At 39.0% G+C, this 20,050-nt stretch overlaps 1 protein-coding gene across 7 annotated transcripts in view; it reads right to left on the reverse strand.

Annotated features, from left to right (window-relative positions):
• The window catches only part of WDR89 (WD repeat domain 89), a 35,413-nt gene extending 16,919 nt beyond the window's left edge, over window positions 1-18,494 (reverse strand). For 2 of the 7 annotated variants that reach the window (XM_007095209.3, XM_042989861.1), the window contains exons 1-2: window positions 18,412-18,494; window positions 5,976-6,046 (exon numbers count right to left, since the gene is read on the reverse strand). Coding sequence is in view for 1 of the 7 variants with exons in the window: in XM_042989860.1 (XP_042845794.1) it covers window positions 175-241 (67 nt within the window). In the remaining 6 variants the exon portion in view is untranslated. Of the gene's footprint in view, window positions 1-174; window positions 416-5,975; window positions 6,047-7,259; window positions 7,320-18,411 lie in introns of those variants that run through there. The other 5 variants (XM_007095211.3, XM_015543388.2, XR_001511602.2 and 2 more) reach the window with 5 other exon arrangements.
• Between the last annotated feature and the right edge of the window lie 1,556 nt (window positions 18,495-20,050).

Genomic DNA, 20,050 nt, shown 5'->3' on the forward strand with positions numbered 1-20,050 from the left:
AACAAGTCTAAAATGGTAGAAATCACAATACTGGTTATCTTTTGAGGGGGATACGGACTGGGAAGGACAACAGGAGAACTTTGTGGGTGGTGATTATGCACAGATATATGCATTTGAAAAACAAACAAACCATCATGGAGGAGAATGACCCCCTGCTTCCACCATGATTCTCACCTTGAGTGAAAAGCATCAGTGGCTGAAAGAGGAAGAAGACAGTGTCATGAAATCCCTTATTTGGCATAGGTAAGCAGGGCCTGCTAAAAGTTGACAGTGGAGGAGGAACAATGAGGAAAACTCTTCAGCATACCAGGCGCAATACTAAGCACAAGATATTAACAGCCCACCGCTGAAGAATTTCAAGTCTGTAGTGTACTAAAGGTAACCATAGCAACAACAAAACCTAAGCCAGCTCACCTACTGATTAGACTATTCAATCCTTAACACTAACAGTCTGATAGAAGCAGAGATGTGTCCACTTCCAGGAATAAATATTTTTTACCTCAGTATCTACTATTCTTCTACATACAATACCCAGAATTCAATTAAAAAAAAAAAAGTAAAAAAAAGAGACGCACACAAGCAAGAAAAAAACAAATTGTCAAGAAATAAGGCAATGACTAGAAAAGACATGGAGATCACCCAAATAATGGACTTTAAAATGATCATGAATTGGCTATTAAAAACAAAACAAACAAAAAACAATAAATGATGGTGAGAATGTGAAGCAATTGGAACCCTTATACAATATCAGTGGGAATGTGAAATGTAGCAGCCTGTGAAAAAGTTTGGTAGTTTCTCATAAAGTTCAACATATGTTCATGCAAATATTTGTATACGATTGTTCACAGTAGCACTATTCATAATAGCAAAAAACAACCCAAGTGTTTATTGATGGATGAGTAAATAAACAATATATGGCATACCCATGCAATGGAACATTATTCTGCCATAAAAAGAAATGAAGTCCTGCTAAATGTTACAACATGGATAAACCTTGAAAACATTATGCTAAGACCATATATTTAACACAAAAGACCACATATTGTATGATTCCATTTATATGAAATGTCTAGAAGAGGCAAACTTGTACATCAAAAAGATTAACGGTTGCCAGGGGCTGGGGGAAGAGGGAAATTTGAAGTGACTGCTAAGAGATATAAAAAAACTATGGGAGTCAGTGGACAAAGAATGACATTTTTAAAGCATTCAAAGAAAAGGAAAATTTGTCAACACAAAGCTCTATACCCAGCAAAAATACCTTTCCAAAAAAAAAAAAAAAAAGGCTAAAAGAAAAACAATCAGAAAAAAGCTGAGAGGAATCATTGCCAGTAGTGTGCAAAATAAGAAATGTTAAAGAAAGTTATTCAGCCAGACAAGTACTGGAAATCTAGATTGACATGAAGGAATAAAGAGAACTGAAAATGGTAAATATGAGGGTAAATTTAAGACCCTGTTCTTCTTTTAAAAATCTCCTTAAAAAACAATTGGCTGTTTAAAGCAAAAAATAGTAACAACATATTAGAGTGTTATTAAAAGTCAAATACGTGACAGCATTAGTAAGAGGACGGGAGGGAAGAAATGGAAACATATGCTGCAATATATGTTCTTACACCACAATTTGTTATCACATTATCTAAAGGCAGACTTTATAGAAGTTAAAGAAGTACATTATTATATATATTATATAACACATACGACATCATATTATATTATATATATAACTATCATATTATATATATGATATTATATATTATTTGAAGGTAGACTTTACATAAGTTAAAGGAGTGCATTGTAAACCCTAGAGCAACAACTAAAGGAAAAAACAGGTAAAATTAGCAAACTAATAGTAGAGATAAATGTAATTATAAAAACACTTAATCCAAAAGACAGCAAGAAAGAAGAAGAAAGGAACAAAGAACTAAAGAGAAAAATAAAAAAATCTAGAAACAACTAGCAAGATGGTAGATTTAAATCCAACCATATCAGCAATTACATTAAATATAAATGATCTGAACATCTCAATTGAAAGGCAGAGATTCTCAGGTTTGTGGAGGGGGGAAAGAGGCAAGACCCAACCATATGCTGTCCAAAGGAAAACTATTTTAAATATAAAGCAGATTAAAAGTAAATGGATAGAAAAGGATATACCATGCAAACATTAATAAAAGGAAAGCTACAGTGGCTTCTTAATACCAGACAAAGGAGAAGTCAGAATAAGAAATTGACTCAAAATTGATCATAGATGTAAACACAAGAGCAAGAACTACAGAATTCCAAGGAAAAAAATAGGGAACCTATGACCATAGGATCGGTGGAGATTTCTTAGAATACAAAAAGCATGTCCTAGAAAAGAAAAACTTGTTAATTGAAATTTAAAACTTCTGCTTTTTGAACAAGAGTGATATGGGGGACAGTGCATATGAGGATTTCACAGGAGGTGAGATAGTTTGCTGAAACGTGTTAAGTGTGGTGTGAATGTGAGAGTGTCCTGACAGACCAGGGTACAAAGATGGTCAAAGAGGATCCCATAACTATCTCTTTGGTAGCTTTAACTAAAGCGGCAGTAGTAGGTAAGTAAGGTGTGGTGGGTGTCTTCAGGGAAATGAATCTAATTTTTGGGTGCAGTAACTCAGATGTCAATGATAGCCCCTGCGTTTTTGGGTAAGTACTTTAAGGGCATTCCCTTCTCTCTCATATACAAAAAGGAAAGAGGGTAGCTGATAATTTGTGTATCCAAGGGCAGGGGGATTTATTAAGCTTTCCTTCAAGGTCTTAAAGATCAAACTATCTTGGTCATCCCAAACAATGGGGTATATGTGGAATACTCCTTAATGAACCAACAAGGAGAAATTGGGGTCCAATTATGACAATAACCAGCTAGCCCAAAAAAAACCTGTAAGTGACATTTGCCTTTAGGTTTTGGAAAGTTGAAAATGTCTTGAAACCTTTAAACTAGGTACAGTCCCTGTTATGAGATTAAATGTCCTAAATATCAAACCTCAGTTTGGAAAAATTGTAATTTTTCCTTTGAGACCCTATGTCCTTCAATGGCTAAGATTTTCAACATGTAAACACTCTCTTTTTGTGAGGAGCATTGGAAGGGCAAGCAAAAAAGCAAATCGTCCACATATTGTAGTAATGGAGCCTCCAGAGAATTTTGTCATTTAAGTCAGCTTCTAAAACTTGTGGGAAGATAGACTCTCAGTGAAGCCCTGAGGCATGACTGTCTAGGAATACAGTTATCCTTCCCAGGTAAAGGCAAAAAGATATTAATTATCCCTACCAACAAGGATCTTTTAAAATCCATTGCATAAGTCAATCAAAGTTAAAAAAAAAAAAATGCTTCCAGTAGGAATGGATACCAATAGCATGTGGAGATTAAGGATGATGGGGAGGCAGGGACTTAGAATGTTATTTATTGCCCTAGGTCTTAGACAAATCTCCATCCTCAGCCACTCGATTTTTTGCAGGCAAAATAGGGTATTACGAGGACTAGTGCAAAGGATAACGAGTCCTTGAGACTTATCCTCTGTAATAAGCCTTATGCCCTGTAAGCTTTATTTATAGGATATTGGTTTTTTTTGTTGGGAGAGTTTTTTGAGGGGTCAATCTGGATCTTAATGGGAGGGGCAATATGAACTCTGCCTACATCTGTTAACGATTTTGCCCAAAAAGTGGGGGTTACCAGGTTTAACAGCAGGGATGAGTTTGAAGTTTAGACTTCCTTGGCTTGTAGAGTGCAAGGAAGGGCAAAAAGGATTGAATTTTCCTAAGTGTTGGGATTCAAACTCAATGGTTATTTCCCTTTTGAGAGAAAAAAATGGCAACATTAGATTTCTCTAGGAAATCTCCTTCTAATGTGTGGGAACTAAATCATTGAGGAGAAATGGGTAGCTCAACTTGCCAAAGTCCCAGACAAAAACATATGGGCTTAGAAATAGGCACACGTTGTGGTTTATTTAAGACCCCCACTATCTGGGGCACGTGGGTGGCTCAGTTGGTTAAGCGTCTGACTTCAGTTCAGGTCATGACTTCACAGTTCATGGGTTCGAGTCCCGATTCAGGCTGTGTGCTAACAGCTCAGAGCCTGGAGCCTGCTTCAGATTCCGTGTCTCCCTCTCTCTCTGCCCCTCCCCTGCTTGCACTGTCTCTGACTCTCAAAAAAATGAATGTTAAAAAAATTAAAAAAACAAAAGACCCTCACTGAGCATACATATTTTATTTATTTTGATTTTTCTTAAGTTTATTTATTTTTGACAGAGAGAGAGCAAGCGTGAGCTAGGGAAGGGGCTAGCTCTGAATCTGAAGCAGGCTCCAGGCTCCGAGCTGTCAGCACAGAGCCTGATGCAGGGCTTGAACTCACGAACCGTGAGATCATGACCTGCGCTGAAGTCAGATGCTTAACCGAGCCACCCAGGCGCCCCCTGGGTGAGCATACATATTTTAGAGGAAGACTCTTTAATTGTAGTGTACTCTTTCAGTGTAGCTACTGATAGTGTAGCTCCCGAGTCCATTTCTAGCACTCTGTTTTCCAATGGCCAGGTTTTTTGCAGTAATGACATAGTTCTAGAAGATGGCTTTGGAGTTTCCATATTGGAAACCTTGGAAGTTACCTTTCCAAGGTAAAGAATCAAAATATTAGTTGTCTTTTTTTCTGGTGTCATCCTCTAGGGTGCAAGTAATTGATTAGCCAGATTGACAAAGTCAGGGATGCACACTGTCTCCCGTTCTATATGGGTTCTTTTGACCAACAGGAAGAAGTCCTTGTTTAGGCCATTCATGAACATGGAATTAAAAGCCACCAGCGTGGATTCAACATCTATGGAAAGTCCAGAATTTTAAAAAATGATGTAGAGTCTGCTTTATTAGTCATGGACAGATTTGGTAGGCTTTTGAGCGTGTGCCTGAATTTTGTTCCAGTCCACGGGTTTGGGGAAGGCCCTAGGAATGGCTTCATGTAGCCTTTTGTCCAGTCTGCAAGCCTGATCATATAAAAGGGTTGGTGGTTGGTTTAGTTTAAACTCTAGAGATTGTTTGGGATTTCCCCAAACAGCAGTTTTAATCCACTGCTACACTTTGACCTTCTCTGATACGCATGTGGGCTAACTGATAAGAAATGGAAGAGCAGTTTGGCGAGTGATACTTTCAATAATGAATTCCTCAACAAATGCATGGAGACCCCAGTTACCTTGGGAAAATTCTTATAGTCCTAACTTTGGCCTTTGTCCATGGAGTGTAGGAAATCTGGGGTGGTTTAGAATCCTCAGGTTTAATTTTGAAAGGGAAGGTTTTAATGAGAGCAGTGGATGAGGTTTCAGTAATAGGAAAGAAAGGAAGTTTAGAGAGAGGGTAAAGGGTTAAGAGAAGGCAAACAGGAAGATAGAGGAGGTAGAATAGTAAAGTTAGGAAAGACCTTGGTTAGCAGCAGGAACAGGCCTCCGGTGTTTTCTTCTTACAAATTGTTATTTATTTGCTTTAATTTAGCAACAGTATTTTGTAAGGAGGCAATTTTAGAATCCTGAACACATTTGGAAGCTTCCAGATACCAATTAAAATAACCATCCCACTTGGATTGTTTAGTATTGTAAACATGGTCTTCTAAATCAGTTCAGAGAAAAGTAAGTTTGGGGAGATCAAAGTTTCCACATAATGGTCACTGGAGTTCTAGGTTATCCTTAGTAAAACTGGTTTAGTCAAACATGTGTGTGAGGAAGGGCTGTAATTTTTTAACATAAAACCAGCGAGGGTTCCCCAAGGGGGGCCACCCTTAGAAAATTCAGATGACTCGGATCCCATTATCAGAAATAAAAGAGTACATACCAGAAGGACAATCCGCCCGTCTCCAGATCCCAAATAAAGTCAGAGAGCTCCACCAAAGGAGGCACCTCAAGACCTGAGAGGAAACTTACCAAACTGAAAGTTACCTTGACTTGCACAAGCTATGAGTGCAAAGGGCTCAAGTGCAGGAAACTCACTTATTTCTGGAGGTTGGTGTTCCTGGTGATCACCTTCTTCAGATCTCACTCTGATACCATGTAATGTCTACCTAAGAGAAGAGAGATAAACTAAGGCAAAGTCGAGTTGCCAGAAACTGAGTTTATTCAGGAATAGTAGAGGAACTACAACTTGGGACATTCAAACTTCAGTGAGCTGTAGGAGTCCACTGAAGGTTTTACTTGAGTTGCTTTTATGGGCAAGGAGTGTAAGAGGGGAAAGACCAGCAAGGGGCCAAGCAGCAAGTTCACTGGCTTGAAGATGGAAGACATTCTTGGTGGATGCTCATTGGTCAGAGGATAAATTTCAACCCTCTATAAATCAGGTTATTTGTGAGAAGTCAGTCTCAGTCTTTTGAGTTCCATTTTCTGCGGGTGCATGTGTGAGGTTCTCCACTTCATATCCTTCAGTTCCATTTTACATTAAAAATTTTCCAGTTTTATCCACATCAAGCGCAAGGGACACGTGGGGATGCCCAAAGGTGGAGGTACAGCAGACATTTGGCTACAACAGACTATAGCTTGGCGGAAATGTATGGAATTGGGTCATCAGATTACAGGTAGTAGGCAGTAGTTAAAAACTAGGAAAGTGGATAAACCTTCTGAAGGGAAATTATGCAGAATGCTATAAAACAGCAGGTCAAAAGTGGAACTCTAGAATACCATTGTTTAAAGAATGGGCCGACGAAGAATAAACTACAAGGGAGACAAAGAACAAAAGCACCAGAGGAAAATCAGAAAAGTGGCCAACCAACAGCTAATAGTAACTGATCATTAATATCTAGATCCAGCATCGGCCTCTTCACATGCATTGCTTCATTTAACCCTACCCAAAACCCTAAAAGATAGGTCTGTTTATTACTGCTTTTTAGACTAGGAGACTGAGGCTTAGAGAAATAGGCCTTGCATGGTAGTTTAAGAGAACGGGTATATGCTCGGGTTCAAATCCTGGTGTCACAAGATATGTCTTTCAGCTTCCTATTCTTCAAACAGGGGTAACAGTTGCAACCTCAGAGGGTTGTTAAAAAGAATAACTTAATTACTACATCCTAAATGCTCAGAATGATGCCTGATACAGAAGAAGACCAGTAAGTGACCTAGAAGAAAATTTCTTTTTTTTTTTTTTCATTTATTTATTTTTGAGACAGAGAGAGACGGAGCATGAACGGGGGAGGGGCAGAGAGAGAGGGAGACACAGAATCCGAAGCAGGCTCCAGGCTCTGAGCCATCAGCCCAGAGCCTGACGCGGGGCTCGAACTCACGGACCGCGAGATCGTGACCTGAGCTGAAGTCAGACGCTCAACCGACTGAGCTACCCAGGCGCCCCTAGAAGAAAATTTCAAAGAAATACAACAGTGTCAAATAACAAACCTGCAGAGTACACTATCAGATATAAATTCTACTGTGTATAAGTAAACAAATACACACACACCCCTGCTGTTAATCATGACAACTGAGATTGAAGTGAAAATGCATACACATACGGGCGTGCCTGTACATGTGCACACACGGGGCAGGAGAGTGAGAAAGACTAGATACTTCTAAGGTGAATTCACAAAATGAAATGTTCCCCAAAAAAGTCTCCAAACAGAAAGATACTTTAACATATTAATAATTCTTTAAGTTTCCACTGTTACCCAGTGTTATTCCGACACTGGATATCTTACAATCATGTCAATGTATCTCACACAATCAGACAATATCTTATAAATATTTATAGATTGACACTTTCCTTTACATTTTAAGGTAGATTCACTATTTAATACTCCAAATTGGGTGAATGTCCAAAAGGGATCTGCTGAAATGCAATCAAAATAATGGCAAAACCCTGAACATAACTATTTATAGTCTTATACTTGTGTAAAGTTACAGTAGAACAGATGAGATCTCCTAACTACATTGTGCCATATCATGGGAAGATCAGAATGTAGTTAAATTCTAAACTCATTTCCTCTCTTCTGAACATATTGAAAGATCCTGATATCAGAGATAACCAACAAAAGGCATAATTCTTGAACCATCCTGCAAAAGCCGGATATTAAGAGAAAAAAGATTTCACACTTAACAGATCTGATGTGAAGGATAAAAAGGACTGAAAATAATGTACTGTCGAATGTAAGTTTAGGAAACACAGGAATATGTTTAGCTTAGACTTAAGCCATCAAACTCTTTTAATACTTGCTTTCCTTGCCCTTGGAATTAACTACTACTGCCCTCTAGCAAGAGGTCCAAAAATTAGAGAGCGGAAAAAAATATATATCATTAAGGACTTAACTACAGTCTAAAGAGAAAGATGCTATAACTTATTAGTAATTACTCAAATTTCTGTTGTTAATCATGACAAGTGAGATTGAATTTTCCTTACTTGTTCTTTCCTCTCTTCCCCATGCAACGTAAATTATCACCTCTATGTAAACTCCTGGATTTTATCTTCAACCCTGATCTCTCTCCAAAATTCCAACCCCATAGCTCTAATGTTGGCCTAGACCTCTACCCCTGAACATGCTGCCAAAACTCCAAATTAAATATACCCAAAATATAACTCAAACACCTGTATTCTTCATCTCTGTTAACGATATGGTATTCTCAGCCACCTAGGCTCAACATCACAGAATCATCTTTGATTAAAGAAAGTCAAAGGACAAGAGTCAAGGAACTAAAAAACCTCCCTTGAAAATCGCCCTTCACATCTATCTCATCACTGTTCACCCTGCCATTATCCTCCATTTTTTATCCAGTTTTCATTACCCCTCATCTGCAACTGAAATGTTTTCTCTACACCCCTGACACACACACAGGACAGGAAATACTCAATTTAACCTCTAATTCCTGGAAAAAGATGGCAAGAATAGGACAAATTTTACTTCCTATGAGAGTAAGATCATATAAAAAAACGTTGTTCTTAGAAATTATTTTCATGTTGTAAAAAACACTGACATTCAGCATGACACAAAGTGGAAAATAAAAGTAAACATGCGATGCCACAAACATTTTTTAAGTACATAAAACTACTTAATTTTTATAAAGTGACATATACATTCTTTTGTTTTTGCATGGGCTGCAGTTGTTTGAACTTGTGAATCACATGCTGTATTTTACAGCAGCCCCAGACATATCAATATTTTAACGGGTAAAATATCTTCCCTACAATAATAAAACTGCAAAAAAGGTTGCCATTCTCTCCAAGAATCCTATATTGTTTTCTTGAGTTATCTAGGTCATACCCATGCTTCAAGATCTAGCTCAGATTCTACCAGTACCACATTTTTCTTAACCTAGCCTAAAGTAGGTTTATACTTACTCTGAATGCCAAAATATTGTCTGTTACTTACATAGCAGTAATCGCATACCAAATATATTGAAGTGTTTTTTATCCCTAGCTGTTTTACATATTTATATTCGTTTCTGTCTACTATAGAGCATATATCTCTTAAGGACATGAACCATGTTTTCCAATTCTCTAGTATCAATCCTCTACCAGCCTGAGGCTAACTCTATAGCCTACCTCACAAAATCCTACTTCCTGTGAGAGGTATATAAAAATACAAACACACACAAAACACACTCCATAGAGGACAAAGAGGCAAGGGTAAGGAACTACACAGATATGTGAAACAACAACAAAGGTAGGACACACACACACACACACACACACACACACACACATACACAAGCCACAGAGGCAGTCATCCCTTTTCTGGAGGAAGCAAAGAAATAAGGAAAAAGAAATAAATCAAACAGTATCAACACTGACATCCATGATACCCATAACCACAGCTTTGAGATCAATTCATCTCAACCTATAAAGTTACAGAAAACACCATGAAGGGAGAACTGAGGAAGCTAAGAAAAGGCTTGGGATTTGGGAATATCACTTTACCATCGCACATAGTACCCTAGAAGCAGAAAGCATTCAATAAACACCTGCTGGTGTGAATGTAATTTAATAGATATTCCTATATACTCAAATTCTGGAATTAAACTATGTTCAAAATGCTATTCTTGCACGAAATGAGTTATAGGATCAAATTACCTCAAATTTCCAGAATAATGCAGTAAATACTATGTGCTTTGCTTATATACATACGTTTTTGATGCCAAAAAGAGATACATCCACATTTTAATCATTCAAGATTTCAAAAATAACCCAATGATTCATAAATTGTATTCTTCCTATTTTTAGAATAGGGATTCTATTCTCAAGGGATTTGTGTGATTCTCAAACTCCTTTCTTAATTCCTAAGAAAAAGTTCAATTTGATTTTACAATCTCAGGGGGAAAAAAGAGGGGAGAATTTAGAGGGAATAAAGTAGCTTTGTAAAAATAATTCAGTGCTACATTAAATACAAATAAATGATAGGCTAATGGAATCACAAGTTTAAAAAACCTAACCATTACGAAAAATTTAGCTTCAATATCTCCTTTCTTCCTTTCCTGAAAATAGATGCCTGTCATGCATGGTAACAACTTAAAAGCCCAAGTAACACAGGGCTGAAGGATTCACGAAGAAAGGGAAAGACTCTGATTGTATGAGAACCAAGATGAAAATATCCTGACAAGTGGCCAAGAATTGGAAACACAGTGGGAAATAAAGGAACATGTCTTTCTGGTGGACTTGGTTGATATGAGTGAGCTGAAAAGGGGTTACGGGAAAAGACCTGCCCTAGAAGTGAGGGAGCATGTTTTTGTTTGTTTTGTTTTGTGGGTTTTTTTTTTTTTTTTTTTGCACATGACCTTTAGTAAATCACTGAATCTACTCTGAATCTTGGTTTTCTCACACTTCCACTTATTCTTCTTACTGGCTCTTTTGTATCCATCAATGACATTAATAGTAACTAAGATATATTGAACTCTTGTTGTATCCAAGGTACTATTCTGAATGCTTTCTATGCATTATATCTCATTTAATCCTGGGGACAGCCCTATACAGTAAGTACCTTATTTACCCATAATTAGAAAAGCGGGGCTTAGAAAAGGCAGGTGATTTGCCAAAGATCACATGGTTCACAAATGCATAGCAGGGACTGGAACTGAAATCTGATTTTAGAGCCCACACTCTTAAATGCTTTCTTACGCTGACCCCCAAATGATATAAAAGACATGTTCTACAAAGCATTTTTAAATGGCCATTCAAATGTAAGGTTATTATAATTCTCATCTGCACTAAATGAATCAATATCATTTATATAACCAAGCAACATACAGTTAAAATGTTTAAAGCATACACATGTGGAAAGTCTTAATACCAGCAAAAATTTAAGATAAAAAGCAGTATCAAATGATGTGAAGTTCAGCATAACTTTTAGTTGTCTGGACATGCAAATTTCCAAGTATTCACAAGCTTAAAAAAAGATTTAAAATCTATATATGCTATAAGATATAGTAAATTTAACACATAAGCCTCGACCTAGAGCTTTTTCTCTCCTAGCTATTATTTCACATTCCTACTTGATGAATGATATGGAATAAAATCAGAGAAAGATATTTAATCAGGTTTGTCAGGCACTGTTTTAAGCACTGCACAAATATTTACTCATGTAATTCTCAGAACAGCCTATGAAGTACTTGCAATTATCCCATTTCATGGACAGATAACTGAAACGCAGAAGGGTTACATATAAACAGCCCAAGATTATAGAGCTACTAATTGCAGTCAGTGCTCAATTCAGGCAGTTTGGTTTAAAAATCTGTGCTCTTAACCACTAGTTCTGCTATAATTCAAGGAATGGTGAATTTTTTTTTTTTAAAAAGACAATAAAAAGTAATCATAACAATGATCATGAAGAATGCCCACAAAGAGAACAGAGTCATCACCTATCTCAGCATCCACACTAACACTAAGGAAAATGTAAAAGAAATATTAACTGACATGATAAGTGAAGTAATATAAATTATCAGTTTTAGTTATAATGGCACACTAAGCTTACTAGTCTTTGAAAGAAGAGGTTTCTTTTAACTTTCATGTGAGACTGGGATACCTGTGGCTCAGTTGTTTAGGCATCTGACTTTGGCTCAGGTCATGATCTCATGGTTCATGAGTTTGAGGCCTGCACTGGGCTCTCTGCTGTTAGCACAGAGCCCACTTTGGATCCTGTCTTCCTCTCTCTCTGTCCCTCCCCTGCTCGCATGTGTGCACTCTCTCCCTCTCTCTCTCTCAAAAATAAAAAAATAAATATTAAAAAAATTTCCTATGAAATGATATTGTTAGCAAATGACATTTGGAGACTAATATTCGTTAACATTAACTTAAGAGACTTGCAGGATTTTTATCATTTCTTGGTCCACTCAACATATGAAGAGGCAAAAAAACCGTGGTAGAGCTCTAAAAAAAAAAAAAAAATCACATGAACTAGTGGAGCTCACAACAGAATTAATGATAAATTTGAACCCTTTAAAAGTACAACAGAGGGCATCTAGGTGGCTCAGTCAGCTAAGTCCAACTCTTGATCTCAGGCCTTGATTTCAGGGTCGTGAGGTCAAGTCCTATGTTGGGCTCCATGTTGGGAACAGAGCCTACTTAAAAAAAGTACAGTAAATACTTAATATGATCTTAATAAAAGAATCACATTTTGCGAAGGACTACAGTATTTGTCATTTCATCAGATTCTCACAATTGTGAGAGTTAAGTAAGACAAGTAGTAGTATTATACTTACAAATAAGTAAATAAAAGTTCAGCAAAGTTAAACATTTTGTATGGTCTAGATAAAAAGAGCTTTTTCTTTCTTTTTTTTTTTAATTTTTAATGTTTATTTATTTTTGAGAGAGAGAGAGACAGAGTGTGAGTGGGAAAGGGGCAGAAAGAGAGAGGGAAACAAAGAGTCCGAAGCAGGCTCCAGGCTCCGAGCTGTCAGCACAGAACCCAACGCAGGGCTCGAACCCACAAACTGTGAGATCACGACCTGAGCTGAAGTTGGACGCTTAACTGACTGAGCCACCCAAGTGCCCCAGAGCTTTCTTTTTTTTAAGTTTATTTATTTATTTTGAGAGAGAGAGAGAGAGAGATGGGGAGGGGCAGAAAGAGAGGGGGAGAGAGGTTCTGAAGTGAGCTCTGTGCTGACAGCAGACAGCCCAATGCAGGGCTCGAAATCACGAACCGTGAGATCATGACCTGAACCGCAGTCAGACACTTAACCGACTGAGCCCCTCAGGCACCCCAATAGAAAGATCTCTGACTCCATGTGCTTCTTCTATCACATCATGCTGCCAACAACTTTATGCTTATGATTTTCAAGTTGTTTCATGACAATTAATGCTTAGGCAAGAAAATTTGGAAAATAATAAAGAACACATAATGAAGGTTATGATCCTTAAAATGTTAAGAGTTTTGCTAAAGATCTTGTTTTATGATGTACAATATATCTAGCTGAAATGATGAACCAGTTAACTCAGCCAAAATGGACTTGAAATCCAAGAAAAAAAATTGCATTTAAAGTTAGATAAATCCACACACGTATCGTGATGAGCACCGGGTATAGAATTGTTGAATCAGCACACTGTACACCTGAAACTAATATAACACTGTTAACTATACTGGAATTAAAATAAAAAACTTAATAAAAAAAAACACTAAGTGAATCCAATTTTAAATGCTTAAGTGGGAAATAATGTGACCCTGAAATAGTACTATTTTTCAAGAGTAAAAACCAAAAATCACTTCTAACCACCATTTACCTCAATCATTTAAGTTTCTTCTAAACCAAATAAGGCAACTTATAAAATCAAATGATTCTGTTTGATGATTGGGAAACCCAAGGAAGTTTTTATTTTCTGAGAAATGCTAGCTTCCCAGAGATGATCAGTTTCAAAGATAGTTCACCTAGATTTGATTATTACCAAACCAAGGCACAGAAAGGGCTGGGGAACCAAATAGGAACATTCGACAAGTGAAATTACTTAAAATGGATTACTGGGATAATTCTCTTTTAATTCTTTTTATTTTTGAGAGAGAGAGAGAGAGATAGTACAAATGGGGGAGGGGCAGAGAGGCAGAGGGACAGAGGATCCAAAGTGGGCTCTGTGCTAACAGCAGAGAGCCCAATGTAGGGTTCGAACTCACGAACCATGAGATCATGACGAAGTTGGATGCTTAACCGACTGAGTCACTCACTGCCCTACTGGGAGAATTTTTTAAAACATCAGTTACATAATTAGTCATCAGGAAAATGCCCAATAAACTGTACTTTGTACAAAAAATAAAAATTTCATAGCCTACGTGCCTGGGGCATCCGACTTCAGCTCAGGTCATGATCTCATAGTTTGTGAGTTCTGGTCTTAAGTCGGGCTCTGTGCTGACAACTCAGAGCCTGGGCCAATTTCACATTCTGTGTCTCCCTCTCTCTGACCCTCCCTGCCCACACTCTGTCTCTCTCTCTCTTCTTCAAAAATAGACATTAAAATTTTTTTTTTCTAGCCTATAAACCGTATACTATACCCTCACATCCCTAAGTCAGGTGACACGCATTGGACTCGCAAAGAAGATGACCTAAAACTAGTTTTGCAACCACTAGCTTGACGTCCATTTTCAGGGAATACAATCACCAAAGTGAAAACGCTTAAAAAAGAATTTCTTTAGAAGTTATTTGTGAAAAAATATTGTGGAATTCTTTCCTTGTTCCCATTTTACCCAAGCATGAGTAGCTCAAACTCAGACCTTGATCTGGTCCCCTGTAGACTATGGATATAGAATCCACACTTGGCAAAGTCTAAGACTGTGGCTGGCTACCTCCTCAGAGAACAAAAGAAAATGGCTGCATTACATGGTTATTGGTCCGTACATCTAGACTTTGTCAGGGCAAAGGATACGAAGCTTTTTCCTGCGGACCTACGATAGCATTGGTATGGGGCCAGCTTAAAAAGTACTTTGTCGGGGCGCCTGGGTGGCTTGGTCAGTTAAGCGTCCGACTTCGGCTCAGGTCATGATCTCACAGCCGGTGAGTTCAAGCCCCACGTCTGGCTCTGTGCTGACCGCTCAGAGCCTGCAGCCTGCTTCGGATTCTGTGTCTCCCTCTCTCTCTGCCCCTCCCCTGTTCATGCTCCATCTCTCTCTGTCTCAAAAATAAATAAAGTTGAAAAAAAAAATTAAAAAAAAAAAAGTACTTTGTCCAATAAGGTTGTCTAGAGACACGTGGCTGCCATGGAGAGTTCACAGGGTGAAGAAACTAAACGCTGCGGGCTGAGAACAAATCTTAAGCAGCTAAGTATCATAGCAGAGACTAATTCATCAGCAGACCACTAGTGAGGCACACAACTAGACATTAGGTGTCACTTTGTATCAGAGTTCTAGCCCAAGCAACATGCGAAAAAGTAATGTAGGTCACTTCCAGGCCTTGCCCATATAGATGGCCCACATGTGCTTCTCCTTCCAACTCCATACACAAGGCAAAGAGATCTTTACTGAATAGTTCTTACGTAATGAATGCCTACTCAGAGTTGGGCTCTTTTTCATCTTCATTCATACTGAATGGTAACAAACCCGACTCATGAGATCCTGTCTAATTATGATTCCTAAGCAGACACAAGAGCAACAGTTGGGCTATCTTCTTCTGAAGATATGACCAAAACCTAAAGTCATCAGAGCTGCTGTCTTGCTGGGGGAATTGGAGAGTATCAATGATGAGGGACTGTCACTCCAGTTCTCCATGAAGCCGAGTGCACATTCTAGCCATAGGAACAATGGGACCTAGAGTAGTTACCGGGTGGCTTAAATGGCTTCCTTACAATGAATCCCCATCATCTGAGGTCATGCTTCTTAAACTGGAGGACACATCAATGACTAGAGTAAACTGGCTATTATAAGCCACAAAAGTCTAAATCCCTAGAATAGCAAAGTTATGATGTGGCAACTAATTCAGAAGAATATCAAACACGGCATATTATGAAGTGGAATACAAAAATCCATGAGTTTTTAAAATAGAAGAGTAAAATTCAAAGAAATTTCATTCTTTGAAGGTGTTAATGCAGGCTTTGTGTTCAGCTATCACTGGAATATTCATTTACCACTATTTTCCCGAGGAAAAGTTGGAGAAGTACCAACCTATGTGAAATGAACTTAGTTCATTTCACAGCAATCTGGAAGTCTTTTTCCCCCCCTTATAGCACATCCTGTTAGACTTTAAGCCACACTAGAATAGGATGTTTTACCCTTCTTTATATCCTTTGTAGTAAACCTAAAAGATGGCCCTCAAAGATACCCAAAACCTGATTCCTATAAATGGTTCCATACATAAAGAGTTCTGTAACTAAGATCTTGGGATGGAGAGATTATTTTGGATTATCTAGGTGAACCTAAATGTAAGCACAAGTGCCCTCATAAGAGGAAGGCAGAGGAAGATTTGACCACAGAAGACAGCATGATGATGGAAGCAGAGATTGGAGTTCCGTGCTTGGAAGATGAAGGCACCATAAGCCCAAGTAAAAAGCAGCCACAAGAAGCTGAAAAGGGCAAGGAAATGAATCTTCTGCTCAGATCTTCCAGGAGGAACTGGCACTGAGAAAAGTAGTTATGTGAGCTGAGCTATTTTCACTTTATGCTATCTATGCCCATCCAAGGTAGAATACAAACCAGATGAGTAACACACTTGCATTTATAGGAAACACTGTCCTGAACCCTGAATAAATAGGTAAGAGGGGCCATACAGGCTTAAGACGAATTTTGGAGTTTCCAGACTGGTGACCATGAGAAGACTGGAGACAGTAATATACCTCGAAAGGGCATGGAAGCTTCGCACCCTTTCTGCACACCTTGCTCTATGCATCTCTTCCATCTGGCTGTTAGGTCATATGCTTTATCATATCCTCAATAAGCTGATAAATGGGGGTGCCTCGGTGGCTCAGTCGGTTAAGCGTCTGACTCGATTTTGGCTCAGGTCATGATCTCACGGTTGGTGAGCTCGAGCCCTAAGTCTGGCTCTGCGCTGCCAGCACGGAGCCTGCTTGGGATTCTCTCTCCCTCTGCCCCTCCCCCGCACCTTCTCTTTCAAAACAAACGTTAAATGAATAAGCTGATAAATGTTTGTGAAGTCGATCAAGAGAGACACTGGTGGAATCTCTTCAAGCAGGGGTTATTAAAGCCTACAGTGCTGGAAGCCATGCAACCAAAGCCTCTGCCACGGTCATCCTTTGTTGATGATGAAGAACATCATGGACACCTCGCAATGCAAGTGTTACTCATCAAGCCAGACAACAGATGATGGAAAATCTGGTTGAAAGCATCCTGGTCTCTCTCAATGCTCTTCCCATTCCTAATCAAGTGCTACCTAAATGATTTATGAAGGCTGAGGGTTCAGTGGGATTGAAAACAGCAGACTAAATGGGGAGGGGGGGGAATCTTAAAAAAAAAAAAAAAAGAGGTAGTTCACGCTTATGTGATAGCAGGCAGCATATTACCACTGCTTTATACATACAGAATATATAAAAATACATATATAAAAATATCTATCAAAAAAATCTATGCTATTTAATGCTAGTCTGGCCTCCACAGGAAAGAATCTGAAAAGCAGAAAGACATAGAAACTTAACATCAGTAATTTATATATTATATCCAGTCTCTAATTTGGCCCTTACAACTCTAGGTAGTAGTCATGTCTGGTATTGATTTCAATTCTGCAGTTGAGGAAGATGCGGCTGAAAAGGTGGAAACGGCCCCTAGTCCAAGGTCTTCTACCAGATGATCTTTTACATCGATAATATCAATATACCTATGGGTATGTTGCACTGGCTTCTGAAATAACTTCAAGCTCGGAAAGAAAACAGAAGCAACATTTTACAACAGCATGTTTTAATTTTATGTCCTCGCAAACCGAATGCCACACTCAAGTTTGTCAAGAGACGGGCTGAAGAAAACATGTGGACGAGTTACTAAGCAGTCTGCTCCTTCGCGTGAAAATGAGAACAGGAATACTACTACCCCTTAGATTGTTGTGTGGATTATATGAGATAATATACGCACAGTGCTTAACATAGCTGGTCTCACAGTCTGTGTTATATGTTACAGGACGGCTCTTCCCAAATTAAAATTTGCTTTCCGACCTCGAAAATTAACAAACTCGAGAGGTAAGAAAAGAGCGAGGCACAGGAGAAAAATAAAAACAGGCCCTGGGTACCCTTTCTTGAACACTTGGTGAACGGCGCTTCGCTTTTACCGAAAGATAACCTACAGGAGACGCTGGGGCCAGCGATCCCAAAACCTAACCCGCGTTAAGGACTCGGAGCAGGGACAGCACGGGTGTGGTCCAGGGGCTCCCACCCCGCACCAGAAGTTTCAACACGTGTCTCTCTCCCCCCAGGCCCTCCCCACTTCCCTCAGAACTCCTCGAGCTACAGAATCAGCGACTGCGGCTTTCTAGGCTCAACCCACACTGTCGCCGTCCGTCAGAGACCTGCCCGTCAACGAGCCCAACCGGACCCCGTGAAATATACCTCAACTGCAAGCCCTCAACCGGCGCGGGAGGAAACTCGAGGTCTGTCAAGGCGCACAGCGTTACGACCGGAACTCCACCCCCTACGTCTCCGATAGGGTAAACGCGCAAAGGAAAATGCAGAGCATTGGTCAGCAGCAGAGAGGCGGGCCATAGCTCCGGGGAAGCGTAAGAGGAGGGGGGAGGGGCAACGAAGTGCCAGGAGCCAGCCTCTCTCCGGATTGGGCGAAAACAGGACGACTGCGCCTGAGTAAACTCGGTTTACGTATAGTCCCGCACAGTACCGCCCCTTTTACGCTACGTTAACGGAAGTTTCAACGATTCATTGGTTGTGACGGTTTACGCCTCCTGGCTGCGTGGCCAATAAAGGGCAAGAATAAAGCGGTTTCCGCCTCTTTTTCGGGCGGCTGAGCCATTCAGATGACTTTGGGCAACGTGACTTCCTTCCTTCTTTTGGATGCTGTAACTTCCACTGAGCCAAATTCAGGTAGAGAAATTGTTACAATGACTACGAAGATTTTACTGTGAGTAAGAAATACTTAATAGTTAGGGTCCTGAAATACCCACGTACTCTCATAACTTCTAAGTATGACTTGGGTGTTTGAACGCAAAGAAACTACTCTTTTGCACCTTTTGCGTCGGCTGTGTCATTGGCCGAAAGAGCTATCAATTTGAAAGTAGCTCTGCCTCCGCCCCAAAGAACTCTAGGATTTGTAGTCCAGGACGCTCAAGTTCTGTCGCTTTAAATGTGGTTGTTGCTGCTAGGTTCTTCCTTATGATTAACACCCGCTGACGTTTACTGTGGTTTTGATGTGTTCCGTTGTGCTTTTTATCTTTTCACTGATCAGCACCGTTAAAGCTGAAAGACACTTAGAGAAACTGAAAAGACTTGATGTGTGTTGTGAAGATAAATAGTAGTGTTTGAAACATTTTACGGCTTGTGCTTGGACGCTGTGCTAGATGTTCGTAAATACCGTATTAAGTGAATAGTAAGATTGTTGGTTTGTAAAAATTTTGCCATTGCCACAAAACGGTCTTTGATTTTCATATTAGTCTACATTCGCGAATATTTGAAAAGTACCCTAAATTTGGCAATTATATATACTGTTTCGGTGTGGGTAGCAGCTGCTCACATAAATCAAGTGTTGATAGGACAAGAAGAACTGGCTGCCGTCATGACAGGAAAATAGTGCTGTAGTTTAAAATGTTAAGCATGACCAATCTCAGAAGGTTACACGCATTGTGCATTATTCAAGATTGCGTTATGAAGTCCATTTTCAATCTTTATGGAAACATTATGTTGGTTTAAGGCAGGGTTTCGCTAAATTTATTGAATCATGAACTTTCACTTCCCTGGGCCCATTTGGTAATATTACATCACTTTTGTGTTTGGCAAAAGTAAAAATCAATGTATAAATACCAAAAACTTCTCCTGAGTGGCCTTTTCCCTTTCGACATTTTTTACCCTAATTAATAGGTAATATGAAGTGTTTAATTCGTGTAAGAAAAAAACCACGATTTTATGATGTATAATAGTTCCACATTCTGGATTTAAAGTGAAGTACATTTTAAAGCCAAGCAAAAACTGCTTTTATGACTGATGTTTGGAATTATTACATTTTTGTTTTAAAAAAATCAAA

This window comes from Panthera tigris, chromosome B3, assembly GCF_018350195.1.
Source record: "Panthera tigris isolate Pti1 chromosome B3, P.tigris_Pti1_mat1.1, whole genome shotgun sequence".
Classification (NCBI taxonomy): domain Eukaryota; kingdom Metazoa; phylum Chordata; class Mammalia; order Carnivora; family Felidae; genus Panthera; species Panthera tigris.